General features: G+C 41.8%; 1 protein-coding gene across 2 annotated transcripts in view; it reads right to left on the reverse strand.

Annotated features, from left to right (window-relative positions):
• LOC131219232 (glutamate--tRNA ligase, chloroplastic/mitochondrial) overlaps positions 1-23,324 on the reverse strand; it is a 29,105-nt gene continuing 5,781 nt past the window's right edge. The window contains exons 2-13 of one of the 2 annotated variants that reach the window (XM_058214285.1): positions 8,204-8,322; positions 7,450-7,571; positions 7,145-7,327; positions 6,785-6,903; positions 6,604-6,652; positions 6,393-6,494; positions 6,144-6,246; positions 5,952-6,015; positions 3,059-3,173; positions 2,047-2,147; positions 1,101-1,257; positions 1-431 (exon numbers count right to left, since the gene is read on the reverse strand). In XM_058214285.1, coding sequence (XP_058070268.1) covers positions 204-431; positions 1,101-1,257; positions 2,047-2,147; positions 3,059-3,173; positions 5,952-6,015; positions 6,144-6,246; positions 6,393-6,494; positions 6,604-6,652; positions 6,785-6,903; positions 7,145-7,327; positions 7,450-7,571; positions 8,204-8,322 — 1,462 coding nt within the window. In that variant the 3' untranslated portion in view covers positions 1-203. Of the gene's footprint in view, positions 432-1,100; positions 1,258-1,330; positions 1,889-2,046; positions 2,148-3,058; positions 3,174-5,951; positions 6,016-6,143; positions 6,247-6,392; positions 6,495-6,603; positions 6,653-6,784; positions 6,904-7,144; positions 7,328-7,449; positions 7,572-8,203; positions 8,323-23,324 lie in introns of those variants that run through there. The other variant, XM_058214291.1, reaches the window with a different exon arrangement.

Consider the following 23,324-nt stretch of genomic DNA (forward strand, 5'->3'; position numbering starts at 1 on the left):
TTGAATTTCCAAAGGCTGATGAATTTAATATCACAGCTTAAAAACAGTACATTAGGTTGTATCATCGCATTGATACTACACGCATACACAGCATGTATGGGATCAGACACTCATGACTGCAACCATATTTAACAACTAAACCGACATACCACCCGAAATTGGTTATTTTAAATACTTTAAACACAAATCAAAACCATGAATTCTCAATGAGATACAGTGGCCGCAGATTCTAATTGAGGGTCTCTGTTGAAAGCTTCCCAGTCTAACTCCCTTAGAATGTTGAGCCTCTCATCTAGTGTTACAAACTCTGCCTCTGGAGAGATCAGCCCGCAGGTCCCGGCTTTATAGAGCAAAAGGACACTAGCGCCCATGTCGGGACCATGGAGCTTCCCTGTCAGCAGCACTCTGAGAGGCATGAAGAGAGATTTCCCCTGCCAAGAAAAAGAAGATCAGACATGGATAAAATGTGCGAATTTTGGATTCTTTTGGACAGGGATTCAGGAATAAACTCTCAGCAATTTTTCAGCCCAGAAATTCCTTGGGAGATTTTCAAAAGTTGAGGTTTTTTCTCAGGATATTATTGGGAAAATCTTGCAGGAAAATAAAAATACTTAAAAATATAAATTGTAAATTAATAAATATATTTAATTTTAAATATATGTTTATATAACAAATTCTTTAAGGTTATTATTTATTGCAAAAAAGGGCGACATTTTAACATCGGCTGATATTCTTGAAAATCTCATGATAATATCTTTTAGTGTATTTTTTGTTATGTTAAAGAGAGATTTCAAAATCTCAAACATCATATTTCCTCGGACTCTTTGCAGAATCATCATCTAAGCCTTATGCAAATTAATTGGGATCAGCTACATGAATCCTATTCTGTCGTTCCTCGGATGCTTCCATGAAATGGAATCCTCCCATTATTTGGGTTCTGTGGGAAGTGTCAGGCCCACGTGAGGAATCCATTCTCGAATCCCATCCAAACAAAGTCTTGTGTTGTTCCGTGAAGAAAATTGGGGCTACTACTGGATTCTCAAAAAAGACCTGTGAAAAACACATTTTGAAATGTCACTGGGGGTCTGATAAAAGCCAACCTTGCGCTTCATTGATTTGCCAAAGCTCTTCACCCACTTCTGCCAACCAGCATGGCCTTCGTCGAGGGCGCTGTGGAGTTCTCCACTCTCATGGGCGGAAAGCAAGCTAGCCGCAACTTCAGAAAGCTTGTCCTCTATGATGGATTTACCTTCAGGACTGCAGATTGCACTGATGTTATAATTCAGTTTTATAGATAATAACCACACCAACAACATCAGAATATCTACATCAGGCTAACATAGTTGCACATAGGGGATACATGGAATCTAAGGAAAAAGAAAACAAAAAATAATAATTATGCAGTGATGATTTCCACGAGACATATTGAAACACAGTAATTGTTGGATAACAAGTGGAGATCTCATATTCCTCTCAAAATACTCACCTAGGTACTTGTGCCAAGAATCCAAAATATGAAAAAGTGTAATGATTGCTTGGTGGAATCCACCTTTTTCTTAACTATCCAAACAACACAAATTGCACATCAAAGAAAACCCTTGTTTCCTTTTCTATTGTTTGGCATAGAATCCATGGTTTCCCAACATGGCCTTTAGGTGAATGCAAGAAAAATTCAGGGGAAAAACAGGTGCCGCTCATGCTTAATTTCAGGTAAAGCAGAGAGTATATTCGAACATAAGAAGGAAATTCATTCCATGGACATAGCTTGCATAAGCATAAAAGCAGAGAGATCAGATTCACAAAGTGAACATGGACGCAGATGGCCGTAAATCTTACTAAATATCTGCACCAGGGCAGGTCCAAATAGCTTCCAATATATCCATAGGCCCTGTTATCCATATAAAGAAAATATCCATATTGGCAACACGACTGGAGTGGCACCTTTTGTTTTTTATATTTTTTTTCCATTAGTTGTGTCTATATGCAGGGTGCAGTTAGATACAACTTTTCTAGTGTACCACAATTCATAGATAGTCAAGAGGGTACCTTGCTAACGTAGCATGTAATGGATATGAGAGCAAGTTTGAGAGCGCTTTATCAGCATCTGTCACCAAGTCAATCCCATCCTTCAGCAACTCGGTTGCTTCCTGAGTATTAGTTGAGCTTGCGATTATTAGCTCGTGGTTTCTATATAAGGCTGCATTTGGTTGCACCAAACTTCATGAAATTTCATCATATTTGGTGCCACCAAATGCAGCATAAGCTAAATTAGGTAATAAAGGCAAAACATTAAAACAAAAATATTTGCGTAGGACATTAAGGCCAAATACACAAGCAAGAAAAGGAGATACCATTTTTTCTTGGATATATCACATGAATGTTCATACTTTCAATCTTGAAACAAGTAAGAATTTTCAAGCTTATAGTCACCCCTAGAGGTTGAATATCATACTTACTGTCACCCTGGTTTTGTTTCTTTAACAGTTCCGTACCTAGACCTGGCAACAGGTGGGCCTGAATTTTGTTTAAGATCAGATTTTGAACTGGTCAGGTTGGCCCTGCTCAAATTTTTTATTTTGCTGGACCTCAGCCCAGCCCATTGCAGAGTTATCTATACCAATGGCTAGCACTAATTTGAACTGAATTTTTATCTCGCAGTATTAGTATCCTACCAACATAATAAATAGAAAATGGTCCTGAAATTCTGCAAGGCTCATCTTCCTGTGGAATCTATCTACTCACTTCTGTGTGTTCTCCACTTGAAGACATGAAATTCATTTCTATTTGTTTGCCAAGTTGCAAGCACTCACGCAATCAGTACTCAAAGATCAGAAAATGGCAATGAGTTCTTTCATGAAGAATTAAAAATATTTTTTTTCAAAGAACCGTTTATGGTCAAGAAAGAGCCATAAAATGTATGAGGATGACAATGAGGACCAGCAGAATGTGTATCATGTGGACAGAAAGACTGACAATGTGCTGGAAATGAGAACTAAAACAAACTGCCCCATAAAATTCTAGATACTCGCAGTCGAGAGTTGGAAAAGACAAGCCTTACTTCCACAAATACCCCTGCAGATTCTGTGAGGATGCCAGTGCTCTTCCAGCGCTCACCTAAGATCTTGATCAAGTCATCTGATGGAAGAGCTCTTAAATGCTGGCCATTCATCCATCTTTAGCATGCAGGAGGGGGGGAACATGTCAGGGAAGACCAAAAACTACAGAAAATTTTCCATCTAAAACAGCAGAATAAAACAAACATAGCTGCAATATGTTATGAGATTAATATAAATTTATCCAAAATTTTAGTGAACCTAGAGAGAGGTGTTCGATATTTTCCGTTCACATTCCATACTTCAACAATATTTTGAAAAATTAGAAGCTTGTATGTACCCGGATTAAGATCCTCAAACACAAGTTGTTGTACCTCCACAATAACTATATTGTAGGATTAAGTGGTTTGGCAGAGCAAACAGTGCATGACCTTCATTCAGAAATCTCAGATTTTTATACCTGTTCATAATTCATGCTGCCATACCTATCATCATGTTCAACACTGGAACATGCAGGAGGCATCCTTACAAATAGAGATCATGTATCATGCCACAGGTAAATGCTCTAAAGGTTGAGTTATGAGGAATCACAACGTGTCGAGAAATTTGCAGCTTTATAGAGGGTCCAGTGTTTGGTAGGAGTGATGCTGGAATATGTTTGAACTATTTATATCAATATTTATATATAAGGCAGCATACACATTCTATGAAATGGATGAGGATAGACCAACCAACAACTCCAAAATAGCTTATCCATTTTCTTTGTTTTTTGTGGGTAAGGGTGGTTTGAAACCATTAATATGTAATGAATAAAACATGTTCAATAACATATATGGTAGAATAATACTTCGAATATATAAATATATATGGCTAGATATAGATATTGATATATTGAATAGTAACAAAACTTTTATTAAAACCACCAACCACAGAAACCGTAAACAGGGAAGACAACTACGACCCAAACGCCACTATCCCAGAAGCAGAATTTAAATTACAAACATCGATGTCCTTAGTGCTACAGGCCAATAAGATTGCCAATAAAACTAACCACCACGCACCCCCCCTGCCTTCTCTTCCTACCCCACCTTCATGCTAAGCCAATAAGAGAGATTCAATTGACTCCAGTAGCACCCAAGGAGTATTAAAGGCTCGAAGGAACCTCTTTCGCACTTCGTGAGCAAACTGGCAATGGATGAAAAGATAGTTAACCGATTCTGCCTTTTTCATGCACATTAAGCACACATTAGGAAGCACCATTTCCTTTTTTGGAGATTATCCACAATAAGCACCCTGTTCCTTCCTGCCGACCACACATATGCCGCAACCTTCAGAGGATCCTCGTAAAACCATGTAGAGGGTGTCTGATTCTCAATCTCACCCACTGCCTTGATTTTATTTATTATTTTACATTCATGCAAAATATGTTCATCTCGGGCATATTAACATCCCCATGTGCATGTGGGAAGAGATGCTTTAAACTTAGAACTCAAGTGTTCACAAATTACCCATTGGGGGAGTGCAAAATAGCTACGCAAAGGTGCAGTGAGGGGTGTGAGTGTGACTGCTTTGGCTTGTTAACTGCCCTTCCATGACCCTCCGTTGCTTGCTTGCCCTATGGAGCGTGCATGTTAGTTGGGCTGGGGCAAATGCCAGCAGGTGGGAGTGTGGGACCATGTTGGCATGCGACTGTTGTCAATGTGAGCCTCTGCCATGACCAGTTCAGGAGACCAGGTAAAAGAGGATGGTTGATAAACTGGTGGGCAGCCAATTGTAAAACCTTTTCCATTCTACCATTCAAAAGCCGACCCCAACTTGATGGGGAAAAGGTTAAGATGATGACGCCGATGACAATGTTCAATAAGCAAACTAAAAGCAAATGAGTTGCATCCAAGACCATGGATTAGGGCAAGCATGAAGAGTAACCATGGCAACAGAGAACAGAAAGCTACAACTAACAAACAGATAAGAAATTAACTCAAGGCCTTAAATATGTTATTTTGATGACGCTTTCCACCGTGTAACACTATAAGCATATTGTATACAAAAAGAAGACAAGCAAAGTTAGCTAAATCAATACACCGTCAAAGCCCCCATTATTCTTACTTTCTTGGTAGTCATTTTGAGTTGCAAATATATGTTCAAACGATGCTATTTTTCAAATACATATCCTAAAGCTATCATAGTGTTTTGACTTATGAGAGCATATGAGTCCCCGCGGTGAACTAATCAGTAGTCCAACTAAAACTCCTTTGCCTGGAATTCCATATCAGCTGCTCAAATGCATAGTAACAAACTGAGCTTCAAGCAATGGATGCAAAATCACTATAACAAGACATTTTATCAGTACTCAAAGGGCCTGCGTGGCATCGTTACTTCTTTTGTCAAGATTATCAGTGCACAGAACCAGTTATAGCCAACCTATAATAAATACTTTTCAGAGGTTATGTACTTTCCAATATCAAGTGCTGCCGCTTTTTTGTTTGACAAGCTCTAAATACTGCCTGCATGTTTTGACAAATCCATTCAATCACTGAAAATACCTAACCTAAATAGATGAAGTTCGCAATACTTTTTAGAAGAAAATTGAACAAGAACCACTAACCAGTAGTGCTTCTCAAAAGAACACTAGATGTTACTTGGCAAAAAGAGAAGGTGATTAAGATGGCAAAGGAATTGTTGACTGAATGATAGCTACATGGTAACCAAGAGTGTAAGTATATAAACGACTATGACCAGCAGCACACTGCTGAATGCAAGGTTGAAACTCTCTGTCGTCACATGTTCCTTCCAAAACTATTATTGGAAACAAGCCCATCACAACATAAGATAAGACACCAGTTTAAACTGAAACATTCATATTGTGAAAGAAGATCATGCCAAAAAAGCAGTGTTTACCTTAGCTTTGTTGAATCAAAGATAGCTCCACTCTTGTTAACACGATGAATTGTGAATTTTTCGACTGTCACCATGACATTTACATTGAATCAACGGAACTTGAATACACTTAAGGTCTATCCCTATTTCATCCTAGCTATCATTAGCATAGGCATCCATGATATTTGTAACAGAAAAGCCAGAAATACTAACCAAGCTGTTCAATGGTGAAAAATTCATTTTCTGTACCATCACCCCAACCCAAAAGTGCTAGGTAGTTCACCATGGCCTGAGGCAAATACCCCATCTCCCTGAACTGCCAAAAGGAAAATAAAAATAAAAATACATCCAATCATTAATAATTTATAGTCTCCATTCAAATTAGAAGAGAGGCAAGGAAGATACTGGAGCTCAATATTTACCAAGGAACTACAGACCCAGGTTGGGATGATCATTAAATACCTGACCCACAGAAGTTGCTCCATGACGTTTCGATAGTTTACTCCTGTCAGGAGCAAGAATTAGAGAGACATGTGCAAAGTAAGGCATTGAAAAACCTAGAGCCTGTAAAATAGCAATGCAACTCAGAACTGGTTACACCTGCATCAGTGAGGGAAAAAAAGAACCAATAGAAGATAGTAACGAAACAAAAAAAAATCTCCCACAAGATTACTTTGTATATCAATGCCTGCCTCAGGGTATTCGGTAAATGTTCCTCTGCCCTGAATGCAAGAGGTGAGCAAATAGTAAGATTTACACAATCTGAAAAACCATCAGGCTAAAAAAGGAATGGCACCTAATACCGGCAATTAATTCACAAGGGAGCAGCGGCATTCTAAAGTAGTACAATTTACCTTATAACATGTGATATGTTCATGGTAGCATCATCTACCGTGACACAGAAGTTGTATACAGGCTGGCCATTGCTTCTCAAAATCACAAAGTCTCCAAGTGTGTCTAAGCTCCAACTGACCTTCATGACACTATCAGACAATTAAAAGAAGATATATGATTAAATACATAACTGAACACAATGAGGAAAAAGAATAACAGTTAAAATGGACAGTTTATCTCCAGAAAGTGGCAAAGCCCGGTCCCATTTCATGTAGTCCTCAGAAGTGCTGATGTGAGTTGTGACCATAAGATCATTGATAGGAAGAATAATTAATATTTATTTTTTTTAATAACAAGCTCAAGTTGATGGTGGAACTTACTTCACCACGGATTAGGTCATCAATTTTCAATGTCCCTTCCTTTGGCACCCGAAATCGGTATGTATAAGGTGTCCCCTTCTCCAGCTCCTCCTGTACTTCTCTCTCCGTGGCAGTGGCCCACTTTCCTGTATATACTGGTGGAAGCTGCTTTAACTTTGCTATCTCCTTCATTTTTTCTAGTTCCTGTAAACAATCAAAGTGGTCACCATCCAATAAGGATAAGATTATTTCTGGCCATCAATCAAAGAAACAGAACCCATGAGCAAGAATGAAAATAAACATCAAGGCTTACAGTATATAAGTACCTCATTAGAACAAAAACACCTATAAACATCACCAGAGTTCAAAAGCTTCTCAGCATACTGCTTGTACAAATCATTCCGCTCAGATTGCCGATAAGGACCAAACTCTCCACCAACACCAGGGCCTGCAATTTTAGCACATTACTCTGCTATATTCCAGTGGATGACAAATCTGTCGTTCCTTTTAGACTCAAATCAATAGCAGAAATCATAAGCACTGTATTGCACTAAATATACATGGGCAGGATATGTTCAAAGTTGCAATTGTTGTAGACTACAAGTGCGGCATTCTAGTGACAGGAGGAAAAAAAAAAGGAGGGAGAGAGAGACACTGGGTTTCAAATTTTGTCTCTGCTATCTTCGAGTTAGGACTACAGGTGAACATTATTTGATCCAGAGCTACCTGAAAATTAACCCTGGGTTTCAAATTTCGGCTCTACTATGAATGACTTTGATATATGCCTCAGAAGTCAAGATGTATGCCTATGCCATGCCAGTCGTGTTCTAATGCTCCGGGGAAATGGAACTCAGACATGGAACCTACAAATATGGCTTCAGTTACAATGAGCCAGTCAAGAGCTACAAGTGAATTCATTTTCATATAATCTAGTGATCTAGTATGTTACCAAGTAACCAACACAAGTTGAAATCAAGCTACTGAAACATAGAATCACACAAACGAATGACATTAATTCAAAACAAAACACTAGATACTGATTAAATAAACCCAAGATTTTACGAGTCATCTTGGAACCACCTTCATCCCAATCAAGACCGAGCCAAGTCAGATCTTGTAGCATTGCTTCCTCAGATTTCTTAGTAGATCTCTCCAAGTCAGTGTCTTCAATTCGAAGAACAAACCTCCCACCCTTGGACCTGAAAGAATGAGTTTATTCAATGTGAAGCCCTTGTAAATTAGAGAGTAAGTCCTACTAAGGACAGAAGCATCATGATGCTACCTTTGCAAGATACATGTATACCATTCAATCTTGTGAAATGAAAGGATTGAAGTTTCCCATTTATCAGCACATAAACAATTTTGTCTTTCTTAGAAAATGAAACAATTTTAACTCAACAGGAATCATGGAGAACTGTCAAAGTGAAGAACAAAGAAACTCTTTAGCATGCATCGAACATATGCCTCGAAAGACTAGTCCCTAGGTTTTTAAAATCCATTTCATCTAACAAATAACAGTACACATCTGATCATATGACTCAATCAGATTATTAAATTGGGAGAAAAACCCAAAGCACACAGGTCTCCGATATCACTATGACTTTGGTGGAACCCGGTTATCAAGTTAATGAGATCTTGACAACCAAATCACAAAGAAATGGAAAAGAACATACCCATAAGAATATTAGAGTAGAGAGGGAGAAATAACTTTATCAAATTTCTTCTCTTATAATACTTAAGAAAACTCAAAACTCAGAAAATATGGAATGCCTACCTCCTGCACCCCCTAAAGACAATCCCAATGAATGTTTAATGAAAATCCATCAACTATTAGATTGCTTTCAAATCAATCTGAATTAATTTCAAATCAATTTATAATTTATTTAAGATAATAAAAATCCCACTAGCAAATTAATAAAAATCTCACTAGCAAAGATTTGGCCTAAAATAGCAAAAACAATCTACTAAATACCCCCAAAAGCTTTAACTATATCTTCCACATCATCCCCCTATCTTTCACAAACGACAAATGTGATCTCCGACATTTAAGTCCCAAATTTTGCAACAAACGTCCCAAGATCAGTATGTGATGGGCCTTACATTGGGCCGTAGGCCTACATCACTCCCCCCGTGTTGGAAAAAACTCAAACGTTTGGGAATTGGACGTTTCATACTGGTAGAGGTCTGGATCAATTTGTCGTCTGTGACCCATGTGCATTTAGAATAGGCCTTGTTCTTCCATTTCAGCAAGTATTACTTGTATTGGCCCATTAAGTGTCAATAGTCTTCATGCACAACACTTGTTCATATTCTTCCTTCTCTCTTTTTCTTCAGGAGTTGTTCATCCATATCAACAATGACCTGATCTTGCACGTTAGACATCTAGCCATGGTACTAGAACAAATCTGCACATTGAAAGTTGGTGAGATATCTAAGTCATTTTGCAACTCGATCTCATTGGCATTGTCATGACTTGGCATTGACCAATCTTCTTAGATTTGAACTTGTTGTAAGTTCCATTCGAAAACCTTTCTTTGCAAAAATAAATTATAACCAAGTTACCTTGTTTATATATCTTCTCCCGCCAATGTTCATTCGCCGCTTCCCAGTATCCGGCCTTGCTCCCTTCAATCTTTTTCTACATTTGAGCGTGCAAGTCTTAGATGTGCCTTGTGAAAACATCAGCATCTTCACTCAATCTCGTACTAGTTATGGTACTAAGTCAAGTACATGATATGGACTTTTCCTATCTTACGATCTCAAATGGGGAATTTTTTCAATAGGTATGATTTTATTTTATTTTTTATTTTTTCGAAGGTAACGAAGAAAATATATTAAAAGAAAGAAGCATACAAAAAGGACTGTTGAGATAGCAGACCCGAAGCAAACTAAGAGCCTAAAAAAACAAGATTAGTCTTTTAATCCCATTACATTCGTCACCCATTCAAAAACCAAGTTTTTGGCAAAGGATCCCACAGATTTAGCCACAGCCCGAGAGTCGTTAAACACTCTCTCATTCCTTTCCGTCCAAACAGCCCACCAAATTGCATTAATCGTCGTTCTCCAGGTTCTGGTTTTCACTTTGCCAAGCTTGTGGCTGTGCCAAACTGCAAGCAAGGACGCAACAGAGGAAGGAACGCAACCAACAAAATTGAATCTAGGCCAAAAGTCCCACCAAATGAGAGAGATAAAAGGACAGTGGACCAAAAGATGGTCTACTATCTCTTCATCACGCATGCAGCAGCAGCAAATATTAACAAGTTGCATCCCACGCTTCCTGAGATTGTCGGTCGTAAGGATCCGATTCATAGCTACGAGCCAGTCAAAAGAAATGAACTTGGGAGGAGCTGCAGTTTTCCAAAAGATGGGAGATCTGCGACGAGGAGGAAGAGTTGAGAGTCAGAAACACGTATAACGATTTTACCAAAAAATTGCCGGACCTATGGCGATTCCAATTGAGTTTGTCGAGAGAGGAAGCGTCCAACGAAATAGTAGAGAGACATTGAAGCAAATTGACATATTCGATCACCTCCCGATCCCTCAGATTTCTGATACAGTTGATTTCCCAAACCCCAGTGTTTCCTGAGTAGGAATAGTTGCTAGCTATCATGCTGTCTTTATTGGCAGCAATTCTAAAGATACCCGGAAATCTACTACTGAGTGTGTAATCGCCTATCCACTGATCGTCCCAGAACCTGATTCTCGTTCCATTGCACAGAACAAAGCCTATATTTGAAAGCACTACAGTTTTATGACGCAGGATGCCTTTCCAGACAAAAGAGGCTCTGTATGATGAGGTTTCACTAGTCCACCAACCACCTGGACAGGAGCCGTATTTTCCTTTGACGATGATGTTCCACAGAGCTTCAGATTCGTTGCCCAGGCGCCAGAGCCACTTACCCATTAGAGCTGAATTCATTGTCTCGAGATTTTTTATGTTAGCTCCCCCATTCCTATAGTGAGTACATACTTCTTTCCAGTCCATTAAATGGAATTTCTTATGGTTTTTTTTACCTCACCAAAGGAAATTTCTTCTGAGCGCGTCAATGCGATTCAGAACAGGAGCCGGGCATCTATAAAGAGACATGTAGTAAAGAGGAAGGTTGAACAACACAGCTTTAATAAGAGTGATTCTGCCACCAATCGACAAATATCAACATTGCCACGTAGCAAGTTTCTTTTGAGCTTTGGCAATAATTTTTTCCCACATCATCATCGGTGGGGGACCAACAGTAAGGGGGAAACCAACGAACGTGGTGGGGAAGGAAGCCAAAGAGCTGCCCAAAATATCAGCGTAATCAAATAGCTCCTAAGCCAAAACGTTCACCCCATAGAGTTTTGATTTGGCCATATTGATTTTCAGACCCAAAATAGCCCCAAAACATCTTAAAGTTGTATGAAGATTATTAACAGATATTTCATCAGCCTCGATCATGATTAGGGTATCATCAACGAATTGAATATGAGTGATAGGAATGACAGAATTTGCGACAAAAGTACCTCCGTACAGCCCAGCAGTCTGCCCACTCAGAATCATTTGCGACAAAGCTTCTCCAATCAGAAGGAACAGAAGAGGGGAAAGAGGGTCGCCTTGGCGTAATCCTCTAGAGGCAGGAAAGAAACCTTTTGGGGTGCCATTTAAGAGGATAGAGAAATGCTCAGACTGAACACACGATCTGATCCATCTCTGCCATTTATCACCAAAGCCCATGCACAGCAACATGTAATGCAAAAAATCCCAGTCTACATAGTCATAAGCCTTTTCGATATCCAGCTTGTAAAATATAGTTTTTCTTCTAGATCTATGGGAAGAGTGAAAGCATTCATTGGCGATCAGCGCACCATCAACAATCTGTCTCCCTTTTATGAACGTGTTTTGATGTTTAGAAACTAGGCTCCCCATAACGGCAGCGAGAGGAGAAGACACAATTCTAGCTAGGATCTTGTAAGGGCCTCCAATGAGACTAATGGGCCTGTAATCTGAAAGGGCGGATGCACCAGAGACTTTGGGGATCAATGTGATAAAGGAAGCTCCTAAACCTTTAGAAAGCTTCCCCCTATCGTGGAACTCACGGAGAAAATCCATAATGTCAGATTGAATGACGTCCCAGAAACCCTGAAAGAAAACCATACTGAAACCATCTGGCCCGGAAGATTTATCTCCCGTCATAGCAAAAACAGCTTCTTTCGCTTCTTCAATAGAGAAGGGAGCCTCCAGCAAGTCAGACTCCGATCTTTAAATAGCAGAGAAAGCAATTCCATCGAGCCGAGGTCTGGACCATCCTTCAGAAGAAAGAATAGATCGGAAATGGTCGATCGCACATGTCGCGATCTCATCTTTATCTTCAATCTGTCTATTGTCCACTGTGATATAGCGAATGGCTTTACCACGAGCTCTCAGATTGGCTGTATTATGAAAATATTTAGTATTTCTGTCGCCTTCTTTAAGCCACTTCACATGAGATTTGACCTTCCAATTAACTTCATCTTCCAAGGCACGGGCAGATAAAGCCTAAATAATCTGAATCCGTCTGGACAGAATTTCAATGGGTATCTCCTCCCCGTCATTTGACACATCAATCTGCTGGAGTTCTGCCAAAAGGGACTTCGTCTCCTTCGCTCTTTTGTTGAGCTCTTTAACCTTCCAGTCCTTGATTTTTTTCTTTGAGGAGTCTTAGCTTGCACAACAATCTATGGCCCGCGAAACCTTCCACCTGGAATGAACTCCACCATTCCACCACTTTCTCCTAAAAGCCTTCAACTTTGAGCCATGCTAGATTAAATTTGAAAGGCCTTCCTCCATAGAGAGCAAGATCGGATAGTGATCGGAGGTTGTTCTGGGCAGGGCGACCTGATATACTGGAGGAAAAGCCTCCAACCACTCTGAGGAGAGCAAAAACCTATCCAATCTCGATTGAATAGGAGTTTTGCGGCAATTGGACCAGGTGAATGAAGCCCCTGACAAAAGAAGGTCAATTAGCTCCTGCACTTGAATCCATTCGGAAAATTGAAGCATAGCCAAAGAAGTTCTCCTAAGACGTGAATGTTCGTCAGAGAAACGAATGACATTAAAGTCACCTACGAAGCAAGGACCTAAGAATGACTGTCTGGACGAAGTCAGTTCATTCCAAAAAGAAGACCTGAGAGACTCTTCATTAGGACCGTAAATAGCAATAATATTACAACAGAAATTAGAAGACTTAGCTTGCAGAATGACGGAAACAGAAAAGTTCCCGAGCAGAGAAGATTGCAACGCCCAATTGGAGGATTTCCAAGCAACCAGAATGCCGCCTGACGAGCCCACAGCATCCAAAGAAACGCGATTAACATCGCAGGCTCTCCCAATTGACGACGTCAGTCTATCAAAGAAACGGGGAACTTTGGTCTCCTGAAGACATACAATGTCCAGGTTCTTCCTGCTGATGGATTTCCTGATCAAACCCCTCTTTTGCTTAGAACCCAGCCCCCTAACATTCCAAGATATAATAATCATTGGGGAACTATGCTACCCCGAGCGCCCTTGCGACCACGTCAACCCCCCAACGAAGACGTTGGTTCTGGATTCAGTTGAAGGCGAAGCAATTCTCTGTTGGACTGTCGTTGGACTGATTTGGAGGGAGTTCTGGAGGGAGGAAGGGGTCTGCCACGATTTTCGATGAACTGGAATAAACTAATGTAATCCTCAGGTCTGTTTCCAAAAGATAAACCGAGGGATCTCCCTATGTGTCCTATCGCATCTCTGATCCATTTCTTATTCTGAATTGCATCAAAAATGTCCACTCTACTCTGCCCATCTGAACTGTTCGCCGAGGAAGGATCTTGAGGGGAACCTGAAGAAGAGGTACTGGAGTCTTGCTGATGAGGGTGGCAATTGGAACATACCTGCAGTGGTTCAGCGTCTAACACTTCAGAGGATAAATTCTCCTGAAACAGCGTAAGGGGGGCCCATTTCGGTCCAGTCAAAGGTCTGGACAGGGAATTGAGTCAGGGACGCAGGACTGGAAGGCTGACTGTGTGAAAGCAGACTATCGGAATCGGCCTCCTCAAAAGAGATTTCGCCCCATTTCTGAGGGGGGATAAACCCAATGGAAGGACCCGGGAGACAGGGGAGGGCAGGAAAGGAAACGTTACATGGGGAGAGGTTAGAGGGCACTGACTCCGTGATTTTAATCGGGCCCCGAAGCGCTGACAAGAAGTTGATTCGAGTCGAACCCGAACCCGATGCATAAGGACCGGGAATGAACAGCTACGATGGCCCTGTTTGAAAAGAATGATCGGACACGTGGACGGCTGAGATGGGATCTGAAGCGGTGTCAGTAGGCAGATGGATGGAGGCTGTAGGCACGTCTCCGTCATAATTGCGAGCGGGCTGGCGACGCTTACATGTCCTCTCCAGAGTCTTCATCAACAGAGGGGAGACGTCCTTGCGAACTTTGGAAGCAGAGCAAATGGCACGTGGAGCGCTCTCCTTAGTGCTCGATCCCGTAGCGGCAAAGCGAAATATATCGTCTGACATATGAGGCGTTGGAGCTGCAGAGAGGGTAGCACGTGTCTCCTTCGAACGGTTAGAGAAGAGACGTTGATGGCTAGCATCGGTTTTTCCCGCCTGACAAACTTCCGGTCCGCGAGAGTAAGGGAGGACTCCTTCGTCGAAGTTCGTCTCTTCCACAGAGGGCGAACACTTCGGTTCTCTCTTACTCCAAACTTCCCCCCATCGAGGTTGGGAATAACTAGGAATTTCCTGCTGAACTGGAAGTAATAAAGAACGGTTGTCGACCTTCACCTTCACAGCCTCAGGAAGGGGAAAGCCTTTCTTTCTCCTTATCCTGGCTCTGATAACCCCAACTTCAATACCCAGTTTCGTCTTAGAGTCCAGTTCCAGAAGAAAAACCAGGGATGAGGCGACCGCTATTAAGAATTCATCGTACCAAGATTCCATCAGAATATCCCAGATAATAACCCATATATTTTCTTTGACTAAGATGGAAAATTCTTCCCATGGCAAAACTTTGATCACCGAAGGAGAATTAGACATAGTAATCTCCGACAAATCAGGGAGAAGACACGCTCCCGCCCTGATCCAAAGCGCATTACATCCCAACGGTTTGAAGTCGGATAAGCCAAGCTTAATCCCGATCCTATGGAAAATCCAATCCGTGATCGACGCAATGGTAGCTCCCTCTGTAGTGATCAGGACAATAGATTTGGCTAAATCAGCACTATTTTGAGAAAAAATATCTTGATCGACGGTGATAACTGAGTCAGAAGCGATCTCAGTGTCATCGTCCCGGGAAGAAGGGCGTCGGTTATCAACCATTTCCATCAATCCCACCTTCAGATCAACGGACGATGGAATGGGAGGTTGAGCAGGGGCACCGAGAAGTAGAGCTTCTTTAAATGACTGAGATGCCCTCTTCTCAGGAATTGCAGGAACAGGGCAGTAAACGGAGGTAGGTTTCGCAGAAGGAACATGAGATGAGGTTGAAACGTTTTTAAGAGGACCCTGCTTAGCAGATAACGATTCTGGGCCATACCTCGCTCTTTGCACTAAAATCTTCTTTTCTCCAAAGCTCAATCCGTGAATTAGCCAGTTCTGCCTCGCTTCCCATGCGAATGAGAGCGAACCCACGATAATCCCCACTCTCTGTCTCTGGGCATGATCACTTCCATGACAGCTCCTGCTCGACCAAAGATCTTTTCTAGATTAAGGGGGTACCACCCATGGGGATATCCTTTGACGAATAAGGTCGGGTATGAGAAATATTTGGATCGTCCCTGAGAAGCAGAATCCTTCGTGTTTCTTCTGCGCTGAACTGTTACCCAATCCCCTTCGTCTTCTCTATGAGAGGGCTGAATGTGTTCATCAACCGCTGACTTTCCTTTTTCTGCTACTGAAGTCCTCGTTGCCGTCGTCGTCTTCGTCGTCGTCATCCCGACAAATATTCCTCCAAAATATTCGTCATCGTCTTCGTCATCGTTATCCTATCCGTCGTCATCCTATTCAATAGGTATGATTTACTGAGCTATTATAGGCAAACTCAACTTGGGGTAGAGCCAAGTCCCACTGAGGTATGTTGTTGCTTACATTACTCGTCAAGAGGTTACCAAGGCTCTTGTGGACTACATCAATTTGGTCATCTGTTTGAGGATGACATACACTAGAGAATTGGAGCTTTGTCTCCAACCACTTTCATAAAGTGCGCCAAAATTGCCCCACAAAGTTCAAATCGCAGTATGAAGTTATTGTTTTCAATATCCTAGGAAGTTGCACAACCTCTAACAATGTGTAGCGTTTGTCCCTCGTCCTTTAGCATGAAATGAAGTGGGCCATCTTCGAAAAAGTTCCACCACAAGGAAAATTGAACATGCTCCCTAGAGTCTGGAAGACCCAAAATGAAATCCATATAAATGTCCACCCATAGTGTGACTAGAAAAAAAATGACATACAAAGACCATTGTTCTGCACATGACCTTTGAAGACTTGACATCGGTGACATCGTGCTATGAAACGTTCAAAGTCATGGTGTATATGAGGCTAGTTGATGCGGACACATGTGCATTCAAGGTGTACCAACGAAGAAAGCGCCAACCACAAGTGCCGTCCTTGTGGATAGGCGAATATTGAGGAGTTGAAGACCTTTCACATGTGATTGGACATATAGAAGACCCCACTTAGGAAGACACATGTGAAGGAAGATTGGAGAAAGAAGACCGAGCGCACAAAATTTCCCATACTTATGTTATTTGTGCATTTTTTGACTTAGTTAGGGGTCTTTTAGTAATCTTATATCTTTATTTGCTTATTCTAGGGGTATTTTAGTAATTTTATGTCTTTATTTGCTTATTTAAGTGGGGTAAAGCCCTAAACACGAATTTCAACTATTGATGAATGAAAAGCAAACCCTTTGGTTGCCTCCTTCCTCTCTTCTCTCTAATGGTGCTTCTTCTCTCCCCTTGATCTTCTTCTTCTAATTTCTTCTTGTGCCCCTCCAACTTCCTCAAGGTAATAACTTTCTTTCTTCTATTTTTTTGTTTTGGCTAAGTCCTCTTCGATCAAAATCTTGAGAACCGATCTAAACCCTAAATCCCCAAATTCTCAAATCCCTAATCCGAGAAACTTCTTGGTTCTTCGGACTAGTGATCTTCATTGATCGATTGGGTGTGACCATGCAAGATCGGAAGGTCTCATCCCTCGCCGGATCCAACCTAAGTAGTAATTGAATTCCATACTCCATGGTTGTAGTGATGGCCCGCTCCATTGCATGTTTCCTTTATGATTTTCTCAGTTATGATGATTATTGTTAGAATTTTAGATCATTTATTCCTTTTATTTCCGCTGTTTAATTATTTCCATGAGCATGCATCATAATTAGGGCTGTCCTACGTCAAATTTGGTATCAAAGCCAGGTTTGCATGGTTTTTGTCTAGATCGAGTTATCAAATTAGGGTTTTGATTTTTAGGTTTAACTTAGGAAAGTTCTAGGTTTAGAAAGTTTTCAATTTTAGAAACTTTTCAATTTTAGAAAGTTCCTAATCTGGAAAATTTTCAGATTTGAGTTGTTTCCTGTTTCAACTTAATTGTGTCAGTTCATAGTAGTTTTGCATTCATCGCATTCATCTTGAAAGTCATAACACCTAGTAGTCTAGTTAGGTAGAGTTTGGTTCAAGTCTTCATTGTATGCCCACGAGAAGAGGTAGAGGTTTCGGACTTCAACCTACCATGAATAACGAGCAATTATCTGAGCAACTTGCTCAATTGATACAAAAGATAACCGCCCTAGAAGCGGGTCAAAGGCGTGAGTTTGCCCGCCTTGAGAACCAAATTACCACCACCATGACTAAGGTGGAGCAACTAGAGGCGTCCCAAAAGGAAAACCCCGCTGTAGGGGAAGATGTGCACTCCCAAGTGGAAGGAATCATGGAAGAACGTGCTGCCACACGTGGTGGTAGTGAGGATAGAGATCGTGGTAACGGTCGTGGTGTGGTGCGAGAGGCACGAGCCACATGTGGTCATCAAGACCGTTATGATCCAGATGAGCGTGCGATGAAGAGTGTGAGAGTTGAGGCTCCAAGTTTTGATGGACGCTTGGATCCCAAGGCATTCCTTGACTGGGTTGCTGACATGGACCACTACTTTGAGTGGTATGACATGTCAGAAAACCGTCAAATGCGGTTTGCTAAGATGAAGCTTGTGGGTCAAGCCAAGCTCTTCTGGACCAACACCGAGCGTAGGGTAGAGAGAGTTAGTAGAGCCCCTATCACACATTGGTATGAGATGAAAGAGAAGTTGAAGGAGAAGTACCTTCCTCTCTCATACCGTCAGAAACTCCTTGACCAATGGCAATCCTTACGCCAAGGGTCAATGTCTGCCGCTGACTACATCGCTAAATTTGAAGAGTATGTGATGCGATGTGATATCCGAGAAGACCCTCTAGTAACGCTCTCGCGTTTTAAGACGGGCCTTTGTGCGGATCTTCAGCGCGAGCTTATTACTCGGCCCTTAACGGACTTAGATGAAGCATATCAAGTCGTGCAGGAGTTAGAGCAATATCTGAAGGCTCCTGTCGTTCGTCGTTTTGAGTCCCGAGACTCCAGTGCTAGATCTAGTTCCCAAGGAACTAGACCTAATATTGGTAGTCAACCTAGGGCACAAGCGACCATTCCGCCTAGGCCTAGGGAGGACAAGGGCAAAGGGGTTCTTGGTGCCGGTCCTAGTAACATGAGCCAAGTGAGGTGCTATGAGTGTGGCAACCTTGGCCACATGTCTAATCAGTGTCCTACGAAGAGCCGTGGGAGAGCCTTAGTTATAGGCGAATCCCACGAGGGTGGAGATGACCAGGGTGATTATGAAGTTGAAGAGTATCACCCTGAAGGAGAACTTACTGATGAAGAAGTGGATGGAGAAGCAACGCTTGCAGTAGTCAGGCGTGTGTTAGCTCAGTCTAGAAGTAGTGCTGACTGGCGTCGAAGCACTATCTTCTACACTATTGCCAAGTGTGGTGAAAAGAATTGTAAGGTGATAGTGGACAGTGGAAGTTGTCAGAATGTGATTTCCACTAGCACCTTAGATCGCTTAAAACTGAAATCCACACCTCATCCAGATCCGTATAAAGTTTCTTGGGTTGACAAGACATCCCTACTGTCACCCAGTAATGTCTAGTCCCCATCGAGTTTGGGTCATACAAAGAGTCCTGTGGTGTGATGTTTTACCTATGGATGTGGGGCATGTTATCCTAGGTAGACCGTGGCTATTCGATAATGATGTCACGATCTTTGGCCGTTCGAATGCGTGTACTTTTATGTATAATGGTAAAAAGATCAAACTTAATCCCATGCCACCTGAGAATACACTAGGGAAGAAGAAGGATGAGAAGGCAAGTGAGCCTAGAGAAATGGGAAAATCCAAACCTAAGTCTTTACATATAATCAGCGCAAGAGAGTTTGAAAAAGAGGCTAAGGAGGATTCTATGGTGTATGCCCTTGTAGCTAGAGAAATTACACCTGAGGTTCCATCAGAGTTGCCCCGTGTGGTGACCTCGGTCCTGAAGGAATACAATGATGTATTTCCTGAAGACTTACCGAATGAGTTGCCACCTATGAGGGACATACAACATGCCATTGATCTTGTCCCAGGGTCTACTCTACCGAACCTTCCTCACTACAGGATGAACCCTGCAGCGCATGCAGAGTTGAAGAAGCAAGTTGATGAGCTTCTGCAAAAGGGTTTCATCCAAGAGAGTATGAGCCCGTGTGTCGTGCCTGCATTGTTGACGCCAAAGAGAGACAGCACGTGGCGCATGTGTGTGGACAGCCGTGCTATAAACAAAATTACTGTCAAGTATAGGTTCCATATACCTAGACTTGATGATATGCTTGACATGATGGCCAGGTCCACTATATTTTCTAAGATAGACCTCAAGAGTGGATATCACCAAATTCGTATACGCCCGGAGATGAGTGGAAGACGGCGTTTAAGACGAAAGATGGGTTGTATGAGTGGTTGGTCATGCCCTTCGGCTTGACTAACGCACCTAGTACTTTCATGCGGGTGATGACCCAAGCTTTGAGGCCGTTCATGGAAAAATTCCTAGTGGTGTACTTTGACGATATTCTTATTTATAGTACCACTAAGGAATCACACCTTGAACATTTAAAGAAGGTCTGTAGTGTCCTTAGGAAGGAAAAGTTGTACGCTAATCTTAAGAAATGTGCATTCATGTCTAACCAAGTTATGTTCTTAGGATTTATAGTGTCATCTGAAGGGATGCGCGCAGACCCTGAAAAAGTCAGGGACCATAGTTGAGTGGCCAGAACCAAGGAACATTCATGAGGTGCGAAGTTTTCACGGCCTAGCAACTTTTTATCGTCGGTTCATTAGGAGTTTTAGCACGATCATGGCTCCCATTACCGAGTGCATGAAAAAGGGAGAGTTCGTGTGGTCTAAAGCCGCCGTCAAGGCTTTTAAAGAAATTAAGGGCAAGATGGTGGAAGCTCCTGTCATGCGTCTACCTGACTTTTCTACAGTCTTTGTAGTAGCGTGTGATGCGTCTGGTGTCGGTATAGGTGGAGTGTTGAGTCAAGAAGGACACCCAGTGGCCTATTTCAGTGAGAAACTGAATGAGGCAAAACAAAAATACTCCACTTACGATAAAGAATTTTATGCGGTAGTGCAATCCCTGAGACATTGGCGACACTACCTCCTACCGCAAGAATTCGTTTTGTTTTCTGACCATGAGGCTTTGAGATATTTGCATTCTCAGAAGAAACTCAACCCAAGGCATGCCAAGTGGGTAGCGTTTCTTCAGGAATATTCGTTTGTTTTGAAACACAAGGCCGGGGTTGAAAACAAACCAGCGGATGCCCTTAGTAGGAGAGTGGCGTTGCTCAACTCCTTGAGTGTAGAGGTAGTCGGATTTGAGCAACTGAAAGATGAATACCCCATATGTCCTGATTTTGGGGGTACTTACGCGTCATTCTCTAGTGACCAGCATATTATGGGTGAATATGTTCTTAAAGATGGCTTTCTTTTCAAGGGAGACAGACTTTGTATTCCCCGTATGTCCCTTCGTGAATTCCTCATCTGGGAGCTTCATTCAGGAGGGATAGCTGGCCATTTTGGTCGTGATAAGACCATTGCCCTCGTGGAAGATCGTTTCTATTGGCCAAGCCTCAAGCGAGACGTAGCCAAAGTTTTAGGGCAGTGTCGAACATGTCAGCTGGCAAAGCAAAGAAAGCAAAATACCGGGCTGTACACGCCATTGCCAGTGCCACATGCTCCGTGGCAGGACATTAGTATGGACTTCGTGCTCGGGCTTCCCAAGACTATAAAAAAGCACGATTCCGTTTTTGTCGTTGTGGACCGTTTTTCTAAAATGGCGCATTTCCTCCCATGTTCGAAGACGTCAGATGCGTCTCATGTTGCTCGTATCTTTTTTGATGGTGTGGTGCGTCTCCATGGGTTACCTAAAACCATAGTGTCTGATCGTGATGTTCGATTTACTAGCTATTTTTGGAAGACACTGTGGCACATTATGGGAACTCGTTTGCAATTTTCTACTGCTTACCACCCACAAACAGATGGTCAAACTGAAGTGGTAAACCGTAGCCTTGGAAATCTTCTACGTTGTCTAGTGGGTGAACATGTTAAGACTTGGGACCTAATTTTACCAACTGTTGAACTTGCTTATAATGGGTCAGTTAATAGATCTACAGGGTTGAGTCCTTTTGAAATTGTAAGTGGTTATAAACCTAGAATGCCCATAGATCTCTTACCTATGTCTGTTACCCAATTCTGAGTCAGCCGATGCATTCGCACGCCATATTCATGATTTGCATACACATATTAGACAGCGGTTAAATAAGAGCAATAATGATTATAAAGTTTCAGCTGATTCTCATCGTAAAGTGCAAGAATTTCAAGAAGGAGACTATGTAATGGTGCGAATAAGGCCAGAGCGATTCTCTCAAGGATCTGCAAAGAAATTACAAGCGCGTAGTGCTGGACCATTCAAGATATTACAAAAGGTTGGGTCCAACGCGTATCGGGTTGACCTTCCACCTGAAATGAGCATTAATCCAACTTTTAATGTGGAAGATCTAGTCCGTGCCCATACTCCCATTATTGATACATCGTCCCTTTCATGGCCTTTTTCTGAGTTTGCTACCCAACCTTTTTCTGAGTTTGCTACCCCTCCCATTACCCATAAAGAAGCAATTGAGGAAATCTTGGATGACGAGATAGTATCCACGAGAGATGGGGGTTTCCAAAGGTATCTTGTCAGGTGGAAAAACAAACCATCGTCTGAATCTACGTGGCTGTCGGGCGACGCATTGCAAGGTATTGATCCAGATCTACTCGAGCGCTACAAAGGTTTCAACTCGTCGGAGTCGAGTTTTTCTCACCCGAGGGGAATTGATGCGGACACAGGTGCATTCAAGGTGTACCAACGAAGAAAGCGCCAACCACAAGTGCCGTCCTTGTGGATAGGCGAATATTGAGGAGCTGAAGACCTTTCACATGTGATTGGACATATAGAAGACCCCACTTAGGGAAGACACATGTGAAGGAAGATTGGAGAAAGAAGACCGAGCGCACAAAATTTCCCATACTTATGTTATTTGTGCATTTTTTGACTTAGTTAGGGGTCTTTTAGTAATCTTATATCTTTATTTGCTTATTCTAGGGGTATTTTAGTAATTTTATGTCTTTATTTGCTTATTTAAGTGGGGTAAAGCCCTAAACACGAATTTCAACTATTGATGAATGAAAAGCAAACCCTTTGGTTGCCTCCTTCCTCTCTTCTCTCTAATGGTGCTTCTTCTCTCCCTTGATCTTCTTCTTCTAATTTCGTCTTGTGCCCCTCCAACTTCCTCAAGGTAATAACTTTCTTTCTTCTATTTTTTGTTTTGGCTAAGTCCTCTTCGATCAAAATCTTGAGAACCGATCTAAACCCTAAATCCCCAAATTCTCAAATCCCTAATCCGAGAAACTTCTTGGTTCTTCGGACTAGTGATCTTCATTGATCGATTGGGTGTGACCATGCAAGATCGTGAGGTCTCATCCCTCGACGGATCCAACCTAAGTAGTAATTGAATTCCATACTCCATGGTTGTAGTGATGGCCCGCTCCATTGAATGATTCCTTTATGATTTTCTCAGTTATGATGATTATTGTTAGAATTATGACCTTTGAAGACTTGAC

This window comes from Magnolia sinica, chromosome 1, assembly GCF_029962835.1.
Source record: "Magnolia sinica isolate HGM2019 chromosome 1, MsV1, whole genome shotgun sequence".
Lineage (NCBI taxonomy): Eukaryota > Viridiplantae > Streptophyta > Magnoliopsida > Magnoliales > Magnoliaceae > Magnolia > Magnolia sinica.